Source organism: Lepisma saccharinum, chromosome 15, assembly GCF_977018435.1.
Source record: "Lepisma saccharinum chromosome 15, izLepSacc3.1, whole genome shotgun sequence".
Lineage (NCBI taxonomy): Eukaryota > Metazoa > Arthropoda > Insecta > Zygentoma > Lepismatidae > Lepisma > Lepisma saccharinum.
Window position 1 is genome coordinate 17312570 of NC_139243.1, and position 13901 is coordinate 17326470.

The 13901-nt window shown below is 35.0% G+C and overlaps 1 protein-coding gene across 1 annotated transcript in view; it reads left to right on the forward strand.

Annotated features, from left to right (window-relative positions):
- Positions 1-13901, forward strand: part of LOC145999145 (uncharacterized) — a 155721-nt gene that overhangs the window by 19843 nt on the left and 121977 nt on the right. Inside the window, exon 2 of the mRNA XM_083136077.1 lies at positions 13420-13579. Within this exon, the coding sequence (XP_082992203.1) occupies positions 13478-13579 (102 nt within the window). The 5' untranslated portion in view covers positions 13420-13477. The remainder of the gene's footprint in view (positions 1-13419; positions 13580-13901) is intronic.

The window sequence follows — 13901 nt, forward strand, 5'->3', positions numbered from 1 at the left end:
AGAAACCTAAGTACAAGATAGGAGATCAAGTGAGAGTTAGTAAATTCAAACACTATTTTGAAAGGCTTATACTAAAAATTCGAGTACAGAGTTCTTCACTGTGGTTGAAGTCTTACCAGGGAACAGGTATACATATGTAATAAAATACAATTGCAATGAAATATTGAAAGGAATATTTTATGAAGAGGATCTTAGCAAAACTGAATACCCAGATACATATCTTATTGAGAAATTATTACGTAGAAAAAAACAAAAGTTATTGGTGAAATGGCTGGGACTTCCAGAAAAAAGTTGGATTACCACAGACAAAGTAATTCTATGACAACATGAAATGTGGTAAGACGTTTGCCTGATTTACTAGAAACTAGAATGGTGAGCTGTTCCCTGACAATCTCAGATGCCTCATTGTAGGTCCATCTGGTTGTGGAAAAACTACACTACTTGTAGATAATTTTCTGCTTGCTCCCAATTGGTTAGACTGGAAGAACAGACACCTGTATATATTTTCAAAAAGTTTGGAGCAACCCAAATACCAGCAGCTTATGAAACTGTATGAGGGAATGGGCATAGCTACTTTTCAATCAGAAATAAAACTACTTGACAATTGTTATGAAAACTCAGTTGTAGTCTTTGATGTTGTAATTTTATAAAATCAAAATGAAATTCGTAATTTTTTTACTCGGGGTCGTCACAGGGGAATAACTGTTTGTATCTGGCTTAGACTTATTCTAAGATTCCGAAACAGTTCGTGATAATACAAATCTAGTTTGTCTTTCGTCAGGACCACGCTAATCTTAAACATGTATATAATGACTATGTAGGAGGAGATTTAAGCTACTACTATTGGAACAAAGATGATTTGATATTTGCTGCAATTGATATGACTGAAAAACCAAGCAATGGAAAATATAGAAACAAAAACAATTTTATAAATGTTGTCATTATAAGATACTTTGTGACGTTATAAATAACCCCTAAACAAAAATGACAAAACAAAATTGAAGACAATTTGAATTTACGTGACTATCTGACCAAAAGATTTAAACGCTGGAAATCTGAAAATAGAGGATACTATGAACAACACAAGCGTCAGGATCAACCAATTATTGATGCTATCAGTGATCTTGGTAGAGAAATTAAGGGTGTTACAGAACAAAATAAGAATCTTACGAATGAGCTAGTGCCTCTTTGCTGCTAGAAATTATGCAGATTTTCCTCCTACACCACTATCCAATCTTGATACTCCTCTAGTACTCCAACAGCCACCTACTAAGGCCATAGGAGAATAAAAAAAAATTGATTTAGGTCCCTTGGCAAGAGATTACCTGAGTACTGGGAAATTTGACAAAGATGAAGTGTTTGGATTGTATCTAACCATGAAGTGTAATGAGGGTGTAGTTTGGAAAATTGGAAAATCTATAGTTACATTTCAAGGGGATCATGTGAAAGTCAATTTGGGTGGGGCAAATAGCTGGCCTAGTTATCCTGGCACTGTGGGACTGTGCGAACTCATCACTAAGAAACATCCCAAAGATTATACAGATGAAGATTACCAGAGTTACTTAGAAATTTTGATACTGTCTGATGCTCTGTACCAAATCTAGTCAGAACAGAGTTAAATCTAGCAGTGGCGATAAATACAAGAATCTGATCAAACCTATATGGAACCAACTCAAAACTGGTAGTGGCATTAAACACTACAAACTCTACCCAAAGAGTTTGTGTGGTGGATGATATAAGAAAACTCATAGATAGATTGTTGGCCATAGCAGGAGAAGAAAATGCTGGCAACATTATTTTCCATAATGAAAAAATAGGTATTGTAGATATTAGTGCTAAACTATCCAATTTTATTAGGATACTTAATTAAAATTATTAATACTCTACCTCCTAAATTCTGGAAGGGTCAGGGTTTAGTTAATGACATTATTAACAAACTACCTTTCGAAATGCACTTACCTGGTTACCAATACTCTGGCCCAGGGACTAAACTAGAACAACGACTGGAGAAAGGAGACAGAGGAATTAATCCTTTGGATACAGCTTGTAAAGACCATGACATTGCATACAATACTCATACTAATCTTAGTGCTCGTCATGAGGCTGATCAAAAATTGGAGCGAGCAGCATTTGGAAGACAAATCAGCAAAGATGCTTCATTAGGTGAAAAAATAGCAGCATTAGGTACAACCATTGTCATGAATACAAGACAAAAATTATGGTGGGGACTATAATCCTAAATATATATATCATATATCCCAAATATATACCTATCATTATGAAACCTAAAGGTATTGTATACCAAGTATCTTATTCAGATCTGAAATCTCTTGAATTTGACAGTCTCCTGACCAAAAAACAACAGGAGAAGAAAAAATCTTGTTTGAGTAAGGGTCATGGAATGAAATGAACTCTCAGTTGAAAAGATTACAGAGTTCCAGAAAAAGAAACACACTGGTGGTTTCATATTCAGTATTCCAGCTATTTTAGCAGCTCTAGGAGTTGTGGGGAGTCTAGCAGGGGGTAGTGCTGCTAAAACAGTTATGGACACAAAGCTGAACTAGAAGAGCAAAAACGTCTTAATCTGGCAATGGAGAAGAAAGGCAAGGATATTATTGCTTTGAGAAAATATATAAAAAAATAGAAACACACTCCAACTTTGATATTGAAAATTTAATTGAATTACTGGGAATCAAACACTTCAGAGGTGTTTTCATGTCAGATTCTCTACCTATTAAGGGACCATATAAGAAGAGTGTGGAGTAGTCAATTTGGATAGTTTCAAAAATGAAGGCACCCACTGGATCTGTTATTACAAATAAGCTAACATTGCTTTTGTTTTTGATTCTTTTGGTGGTATTTCACCATCAGGTTTAGTTAGTTATCTCAATACTCCTAATCTCTATTATAGTGACAAGCGTATCCAGGGTTTTGAGGATGTAAATTGTGGCCACCTATGTGTTTCAATGCTGGCCTTCTTATCTGGAATAAATAAACCATCAATTGAAGATTTCAGAAAGCATTGTGGCATCTAAATCATCGTGGGAGTGTTTCATCTTACCAGTGAGACTTCAGTATTGAAACTCAGCTTACCCAATGATATTATCTATCCTAAATCTATAGCTCTACGTGCTTTCTACAGTATGTATCTTATTCCCAATATCACAGAACACAATAACAGGGTTTCAGTAGGAAATGAAAAAAATATTATTACTCCTGGTCAGTATAATCTATCAACATTACAAGCTCATCTGCCTAGAGGAGTGATTCTATCACAAAACTCTGTTTCACATAGAGTAGAATTGGTTTCTGCAACTGAAACAGTTGATCTGGGTACACTTTGTAAACTACTGGGTTTTGAGAATAGTACAAACTTGAGCCTGCCGTTAAACACACAGGTGGCAATATTCCTAAATTCTTGGCCATAGAGACTTTGAATATTCATTGTAATGTAGCAGAAGGAATGATTGCTAATTCTGATGGCAACATAGACAGTCACAAACAAAACCGGAATCATAGCAACCCTCAAACCAAATTCTGAGTTTATGGAGCCAATCATCTACACACCCTCCTCACCAATTTATTTTCCAGTATCCCAAAATCGTATAGACCACATAGAGTTGATGGTAACCAACGAAAAAGGTGAAGTAGTAGATTTTGCAGGTGCTTCTACAACAGCAATCATAGATATTAATATATATATATATATATTGAGAATATTGAATGTTATGAATTGCAGTGTTTCCCTCCAAATCGTCATACTTTTGCTATTCTCAGTGAACCAAACTGTGAGATTGATATAGATTTGGACGTTGGGGACAGTTTTGTACACCCTCACAGGGCTGATTTGTATATCAAATTTGAAGTAGTAAAATATGAGAATGGTGAGGCATTTCCCTCTAGTTCAAATTAAAACTAGTTCTCTCAAGTAGAAATCAGAAAACATAGTGTGATAGATAGAGTAGACTATCCAGGTATAACTTCTACTGCCAAAGGAACACTTAAATTTTCCAAAGTAGATGCAAGCTATTACTAGGCAGGGGGATTTGAATCGGGAACCAAAATCTTGACAAAAAGCCACACAGTACTGTTCCCTATGCGTCTGCTGCCAGGTTTCTTCTCAGACTACAAGGACATCATATGGAAAGGTTATTTGAGAATTACTTTTTGTATGGCAGCCAATGATAATAATGCTCTTATGCGTTACAGTACCTTAAATGCAGATGGTACAGCACTTCCCAACACCTTACCTGAAGCAGCCAAGTGTATTATCAACCATGGATCTGAGAATACCAGTAGTAGAATACAAAACTAATTATGCTCTCAAATACAAAGCAAATATTCTGAAAAATCCACAAGTTCCTATCCAATTTTATACTTATCAGTGTGTCCAAAAACCAGCCTCTGGTGGGCATTACAAATTTGATGCTACTAATCAATTCAGTAGTATACAGTATGATATTCCAGATTTTGTAATTGTACTGTTCCAGACTGGGAGAGAGAACAGTCAAGAAAAAGATTCTAGGAAATTTGATAATTGCAAGATTAAAAATATTTATCTGAAAAATGGACGTAATGAGATTTTCCCCTGTGAAAATTATAATCTGGACATAGCACAAGGTGACTATCTCAAATTATATGAAGCATACACTGCTTACAAAAGAGTGACTGAGGGAAACATAGATGTATACTATACTCCCAGCGAATTCAAGGCACACAGACCTATGTTTGTGATCAACACATCAAAAAGTGGTAGTCAATGATAGAACAAACATCAAAATTGTATGCGAATACCATGAGATTCTGGCTGAGAACACTTTCTGTAGTGTTATTCTTATTACAGAGAAGACTTTTTTATATGATGTAAAGAATGAGAGAGTCGCAGAACAATTTTAGTTGCTAAAAAATCTTTATTTACTATACCACAATACTACTGTCTGATCTGAACTTTTAACTCAGTTCTAACAATACTAAAGGATACATTAAAGTAATATCCACTTTTCTTAATACTAAATAGTCAAAGTACATATAAAATTTATAAGCAAAGTAGGGTGTCTCAAAAATAACTAGTAATCAAGTAGTCAGTAGTTTTTTTGTATATAAGAAACTAACTTGGCACTATTCCCAACCAAGACTAGCCAGCTGCTTGGAACACAACTCCAAGAACACTCTTAACCAATCAACAGTGTGTCACATGACACTGGAGGTAGAATATTCCTGAGCTATCTTAGTTCGAGACATTCCCAAATTTCACTTACAAGTGTAAGTTCCAATTTTCAAATTCTGCAAGTGTAGAGAGGAGAAGGAAGAAGCATACTAATATATGTATACACACCCAACTAATCAACAGAGTCACGTGACCCTGAGAGTAGAATATTCCCAAGCCAGACATTCAAGAATGTTAATCATCATAGTACGAGGATTTAGAATTCGTATCATGATTAGACAATTTGCTACACCTATGAATTAGCTAAATCCACCAGAAGATACGAAAATATAGCTTAATTTTAGTCCAAATAGGCTATGGTATCAAATGAGGTCGTCCGTAGAAACAATCAACTTATTCTACTCACATACAAAGTAAATAAGTATCGCTATCCTCTGTACCGAATCATGGTAGATGATGAAAATGGCAGAGGACAGTCAGTTATGTATGCCTTTGTTGCTAATGGAACTGAGAGCATGCTAACTCGTATTTTATCTGCATTTAAAAAGTTCATGGACAACTGAGAGCATGCTAACTCGTATTTTATCTGAATTTAAAAAGTTCATGGACAACATTGAAAGTGTTCATACTGTTTGCCTTGACAAAGATCAAGGGGAAATAAATACAGTGCATGAGGTATTGCCACATGCCAAAATTTTGCTTTGTCATTTTCATGTGATGAAATCTTTCAAAGCTAAAATTGCAGAGTTTCCCAACCCTTGGGAAGATGCATTGCTTTTGGCAGTTAAGGCTCGGCTGGACCTTTGGCACCCGAATGGGTGAATTTTTTAAAAATTTCCTCTCCATACGAAAAACCGCTGTAATATTCCAAAATATGAAAAATTACATCAGCTTAGAATTGCTTCTAGAGCATTGACGTGAATTTTCGTGTAGTTTTCTTTCATTATTGTCTAGATATTATCAATAGTTTAATAGACTTACGTAATCACTAAACTATTGATAATATCTAGACAACAGTGAAAGAAAACTACACGAAAATTCACGTCAATGCTCTAGAAGCAATTCTAAGCTGATGTAATTTTTCATAATTTGGAATATCACAGCAGTTTTTCGAATGGAGAGGATTTTTTAAAGAAATTTGCCCATTCGGGTGTCAAAGGTCCAGCCGAGCCTTAAGTAGTTGGTTAATTCGCATAATGAAGACATTTTCAATGCTTCATTGAGTTAAGTGCAGGGACTTTCACCAGAGCTCTACCTGTACCTCATAGATAATTGGATAATATCCAATGACATGTGGGTGAGATATGGTAGAAAAGGTTGAATCACGTTTGGAAACAATACAAACAACAGGATAGAAAGTGAGAATGGGAAGCTAAAAAAAATGTGTCACTGCAAGTTGCAGGATTGCAGAATGTGTATCTGAATTTGTGATGTACAGTAACATTTTAATTGACGAGAGGGTGTACAGTTTGTTTCGGAGTGCAATAACCCAAGAAATTCACTTCGCCTATTCAGACATTCTTAAGAGCATTCTACAAAAATGCACTCCTTACACAGCAAGGATGATTATGGGTAATTGTAAAGTGATATGTGAGGAGAATGTACTTAACTATTCTGAAACTTGTGCTGTGCTCATAGATTCCTTTGAAGATGAGCATACGGTGAACATATGTAGATAGTGGAAGCTTGACTGCATGCAGTTGCACATTTTCACAACAGTTTCTGCTACCCTGTCGACATATGGTAACTGTTTCGGTGAAGGATTGTTACATCAAACTTGATTTCACTAAATGGTGGTTTACAACAGTTGAATACAGCAATCCAATTAGCAAAGGGAGTGTGGGCATATCTCATCAGTCTAAACCACAACAAAAGGTTCTAAAGGCCAACGAGAAGTATCATCTGGCAAAGCCACATATTGACAGATTACACCTACTCTTAACACTTTGTGGACAAGAGATATTTGAAAGAAGATTGGTCCAGGGGCTTGATGTCAATAAACAGTGCGAGTCAAATCTTGATGTGCCCAACATACCACAAGTGGAGGATGGTGAAGATTCTGAAGACCACCACTATGATGTGTTGCCTGTTGAACCACCAGACAACTACATGATTTGTTTACAGACAGACTGTGTTGTTTCATGAGCCTACACCTGAAAGCAGTGCAACAGAGGAAAGCAGTACTGTGTGTCACTCAGTATGCCCAGAACCTCCAAGAAGTAATTTAAGCTTGCTAGAAGGAGTGCATATTCCAGTAATTAAGAGCAGAGGCAGGCCAAAAGGCCAGAGGAAAAATGTCAGCTTCAATGTTAAAAGAAAGTCATCCGCCCAACAAAATACCATCAGTGCCATGCAAGCTACAGAGATAAATGAAGAAATTTGTTACATATGTTACAAAGAACAACCTGGCAAGAGGAAAATTGCTAGTAAGGTTATTAATTGGATAGACTGTGATACTGTGGATGATGGTTCCATGAAGTCTGCGTTCCTAGAGATGTTTCATTGGAAAATTACTTGTGCAACTTTTGTGTGGGAATTCATAATTTAATGAATTGTTTAGTTATTTCTAGTCTGTTCACTTTACCAAAGTTAGTCATTTATATTCACTGTAATTATTCCCTGATCTATTTACACCACTTTTGTACAGTACATATTTGTTTCCAAGGGTTTATTGAGATTTAATTCTTAAAGTTTGCACTTTTGTTTCTGCTTATGTTATTTGTCATATGATACACTTTACATAATTTCTTTCTCATATGTTAGCTTCTTTAAATTTTTATTATTGTCAAATGTTAACATGCATGCTTGTAGCAAGTATTGGATCCATGTTAAATGTGCTGTATAATTTTTGTTTGTTGACTTAGGTAGGCAAGAAGTTTCTATTATGCATTATTTTGGAATAATGTTCATGAGATACTTATATATGTGTCATAATTGTACAGTTTACAATAACAATCCTCATTACTGATTTATTTCTCTGAAATTAACATTGTAGTAGTATTTTTTTTAAATACAGTGATGACAACAGCATTCATCGGGATGTGTATTATTGTGAAACTTCACATAATGATTTTGCCTCACTGTGTTTTTCCTCAACTGCTGAATTAAATATATGCATGTGATATTTGTAAAATTGGCAATTTTGTTCCTTGTTTCTGCATTTGAATGCACTAGTATGGCAATTGATGTATGCATACATAAAGATTTGGTGTTAATTTAGCTTACAGTTTTGTTTGTTGTCTGTAATATTTCTCACAATGATGTTCAATAAACATTTCTATAAATGGTATATATATAATATTTTTTTGCATTTACCCATCTGCATTTTTTAAATGGTAAAATATTGTTAGATCTGGATTTACAAGGTTAGCATGTGGCAAAATATTTGCATTGTTCAAGTTGAACTATTATTCTGAATATCACTAAAGGTAAGAAAGGGTGTCTAATACAGTGCAGAATAAACTATGGTGAACTTATACATGCCTTTATAGGGAAACTATGTAATGAAATTGCAATGAAAAAGAGGGCTGAGCCGATACCAGTGCATTGGTTGTATAGGTTATAGGACTCCAAGCATGTTTCTTTTCTCCTTATGGATGCTACATACACCTTTGGATGGGTTGATGCTGAGCCACAAATAATAATGGATGTCCATTGCTTCCTTTGTTATTTGTAATACCTGAATACTAATACTCCGTAATAGTATTCAGGTACTGTGTATCAAGTTGAAGGATATCTAAAAATGATTTAAGTAAAATAACAGTTTTTAAAGTAAATATATTTTTAAAAATTAATTCCCATCCAACATTATATGTGGAGTAAACATATGAAACAACAGTTATCAAATTGTGTTAATAATTTGAGTCTTTGTTTTAGGTCTCCTGCAGTTTAAAGTGGAATCAACCACTATGGGCTTCCACTGGATAACTTTGTGCAACTTTGTGGAAGAAATAACAAAAGTAGAAATGAACAATTTTTGTAAGCCCATGACCGGCTGTAACCCATTGAGGATGAAGTTATTTTTAACATCAATCAATGGGAGTTTTTTTGGTTACATAAAATGTTTCATGGCAGAGAAGCAATAAATAACCAATATATATCATTGCAAACTTTCACTGGTTTTGCACTTCTGACATACAGAAATTTACAAATGGACGCACTATCAGTTAATCTGTAATGCAAAATACACAGTCACCATTGGTATGATCATTTCAAGTGGGAACGCAAAGTCCAAAGGAAGGGTAGGCTTGCAGATTTTTCAACTGTTTGAAAAAATAAAATTACATTGTTTCCTAGGGTGTTACCAATACTTCTTTATTACTTTTGTTCATAAAAACAAATGTAATTTATTAGGAGGCAAAATGCACTTGGTGCGCATATCAGGTGACATCTTTGAATATGTGTCATCCGAAACACTCATGCCAATGGCAATGTAGAATTGGTTGGAAATGATGGTAATTATTGTAATAAGCAAATGTACTTCTGCAAACTAAAAGCATTAATAAAAAAAATATTATGGTATTTGTGAGTTTTAGTGAATGATAAAATATATGAGAGACACTCATGCAATAATTGGTTATTTTTTTATTTATGATAGTAATTTTGTAATTATTATAATTAATAAATAACTGCACATATATAACATCACCCTTCATTTTTTAAAAAATAATTGAATGATTTGAAATCAATAGGTGATTCTGGAAGTATTTTGAATGCTGATCATGCACATGACACATATTTCTTCCCATCGCGTCAGGATTTTTCCCTAGATCATGATTTTTCTCCATGTCATTAAGTTCAATCAACACACTACATTATAACATTGAGTTTTGGACATTTTGTGAAGGAAAATTTTATGAGGGATTTCGAAAATGGAATTTACATAATCAAAGTTTACAATTTTCATATCAATGTGTCTTGTGAAGATGGAAGGTGAATTAAATGCTTAATATTCTATGTGCATTTATAGTTCAAAATTGGAGGATTTGTATTGTAGAAAGCAAATATTTTACCATCATCTAAACAGAGCCATCTATTGAGGAAATCATGAAACTACACATTTTATTGTGAACTTAAGGCAGTTAATATATTACTATTTTCTGAAAAAGCTGCACGTGATGGGTAAAAATGGATTTCATTTTTGGAATTAGTATGCTGAAATTATTCAGGGTCAACAGTCATCTGAGAGTCATCCAAACCCATGCAGGCCTGTGTAATCAGCAAAGGAATCAGTGATTCAATAATAAAATGTTTTCTTGAATTTTAATGATAAGAAAAAAAATTTGAATATGTTTCTCGTACAGCACGAGTAAGCTAGTTTTAAAACTAAACATGCAGTCCTGATGAGTACTTCCAACGGTGAAATAGACTTAAAACACATTTACATGTTTGTGTCTCAATTTAAATGGTGATCTCATAAAATATGAAACAATATCAAAATATTCGATGTTTTGGTACAATTAAAAATCTTTACTGTTTACAACACATATGCAGAAGCATACGAATTAAGTGAATTTGTGTATATATCCTCTTTAACAGAGCTTGGACGACACGTGGCTCTTGGGAACCAACCCTCAGAAGTAAATGCAACCTTTCAAACCAAAGCAACATAGGCCACAAGTGTCGCTAGTCACTTGGCCTTTACTGTTTTCTCAGGGAACTTTCAGACTGAAGCAACAAGTGCCATGTGTCACTTGGAAGCAGGCCCTAAGTAAAGGTTGAATACCTTTTGAACTGAAGCAAGACATCGAGCTAAATATGTCACTTGCATGTTGCTCTGACTATACTGTTTTCTCAATGCCATGCATCGTGGTTCTTCCATCTGTTGTTTTTGCATGCATGGTGAACTTTTTGCTTTATACTGAAGATGTCTGTGTCACTTGTCATCTGTGACTTCAGTCTGAAAGCTTCTTCATTGCTTCATTGGTGTTCATCATGTAGTCTCAGTCTGGTTTGTGCATGCTTGGTGGATGCTTGCGTATAGACTGAAGGGGTTCATTTTTGCTTGAAACTTCAATGTCAGACCCCCCCCCCCCTCTCCAATGTCATGTGTTGCATCAGTCTGAATCATTTCTAGTCTGTGGTCTGAATGTTCTTTATACTTAACAAGATTGTTAGCTACTTCATCAGAGATTAAGATTTAATTTAGCCTGTAAATCACAGAGAACAAATTGGAAGTACTGTTGATAGAAAAGGGCTGGCTTTTTGATAGAAGGTTCCTTTTATAATCATGAATGACCCTCTGGAGTGGAATAAAGTAATGCTGTTGCCTTGTAATAAGAAGAGGTCAGGTTCAATCCTCAGCGGAGGCAGAGTGCTTCTGATCTCATTTCAAACTGTAGGTCCAGTCCTAGATTTCTCTAATAGATTTTTTTCGCCATTTGTACCCAGTCTTATTTGCTTCTACTTCAGTTTTAGTGCCAGTGTTTTTCAACCTCCGCGCTGCAAAAGGTTCATTGCACCCAGGGGTTGACGACTGATTTTTTAAATTAATTTTATATTTGACAGCAAGTCTATATATAATTGAACTATGATTATGCCATACTTGATATATTAATATCAATTTTCATATAAAGTTTAAAGATCAGAAATGTATTTATGAGTGAAATTGTTGGGATCAGGCCACCGACTTGTAAGAAATAAATTTACTGGGCTGTGGTCTCACAAAGGTTAAGAATCACTGCAACAAGCAGCCAAAATACATCATGAGTTGCTCCATTACCAGGTTTAGCGGCCATTTAACCAAATTATACATGATGTACTGGGAAGCCAGAATACAAATATATATTTTACTGAACACAAAATTTAATGTAAAGAGATTTGATACTAGATTTTCAAAAGGTAGGCAGAATTTTATTTTTTGCTTCATGTACATGTTCATATAACAAATTCAAACATTGTAAATCATATCATACTATTAGGTTCTATTAAAAACACATACAAAACTACTCTACCTATGTGAATATATTTATACTACATAGATGTATTTAATAAGCATACTGAAATATGAAGATAACACTCGGAAAGAACCGCCCATTCAAAAAAGCCAGCTTTCTTGAAAACACTATGTATAGCTACGAATTTCATATTGGAAAATTGTATTTTATATTTAGAAATGAGTGTATTTTACAGTAGGGAGATAAACAAAAACCATGGAACAATAAAAATACTGCCAACTCCTGTATTTTAAATGATTTGAGACACTTTTGTGAAAAAACCGTGGTTTTCTAAAAAAGAAAAAACAGTTTTTTTTTCCGACCACTTCCAACACTAGTCTGACGTGCATATATAGTATAAGAACATGAAAGTATAATGTACTGTAATCTGGAAAACAGCTTCAACACAGCAACAGCGACCTTTCTTCACATGACTGTGAGGCTTCCGATTTGCATTTTCATGTCCCACAGTGTAGACTGTTTCAAAAATAATAATTCCGTACGTCCCCCATATAAATGCCAGCCGCCAAGCCTTGTAAATCTCCTTCTTTTTTATATTTCCTTTTTTGGCAAGAAAACTGTATCTCTTGTCCTTAAGTCTCCCTCAGGCTCACATTTTTCTTCCTGCAACACCACAATATTCCTCTGCTATAATACATAGAACAAAATTCACCACAAGTAATTGAAGAATTAGTTTGACATTTAATGTGCAATTTGTAGTATACAGGGTGAGTCAAAAGTCAGAAACCATAGTGTTATTAAATTCAATGTATATTGTCCATATATGCTCAATATGTTAACCCTCTTCAGCAAGGCACATGTTCAAACGATGGTCACAGTTTTTCAGGACACTGAGAATTGTGGCAGGTGGTATTTGCACAGCATATTCCGTTATCCTGCTTTGCAAATGGTGCAGGTTGCGAATCTGGGTGGAATAAACCATTACCTTCAGGTGACTCCATCGATAATAATAATCCATTGGTGTCTGACCTCACAGGCCACTCAACGGGACCTAACCAACCTATCCACCTTTCCAGAAACTGGTCATTCAGCCACTGATGTATAATGCAGGGTGGGCACAAAGTCGCTTTCCCCAAAATAAGTAAGGAATAACATATTGGGGAGAGTGACTTAGTGCCCACCCTGTATATTCATCCTATGGTTCTTAACATTTGACTCACCCTGTATGTCCAGCTTTTGGGTTGGTAAATACAATTTTTATAAATATTCAGTATTCATCAAAATTTTATTTACCTAGCGGGTCGTTAAACACCCATGTTCCAACCCTACTTATGACTTCAGTTTTGTGCATTCTAGGTTACAGAGGAATACAGTTTGCCAAGGTCTGTGTGCTATCCGTGCATAGACAAGCTAGATGATTTCCAGGATTTCCACAACATGTCATGAATCAGAAAACCTTCTCAAGGAATACCTGTCATCTGCAAAACAGAGGCGCAAGAGGAAGTCAAGTGTTGAGGTAGTTACTTTTTTTTTACTTGAGTAAATGATAGCATACGAAAAGGCAGTCAAACTTTATTTGCTCGTGGGATGGTAATAGGTGAATTTTGAAAGATAAAAAGTATTAATTTTACACCCACAGTGAAAGGTTTGTGTTTTGTAAGGACTCTTGTGCATAAAATTGCATTTCTTATACAGAGCATTCATTTTGGCTCCTGGCCGAGATAGAGAGCATAACTCCAGAATGGCGAGGCATGACACGGGTGCCAACATTTTCGACCAGTGACATCCTGCTTATTTTTACGCACATATTATTAGCATGCAGACAATTATATTTATAT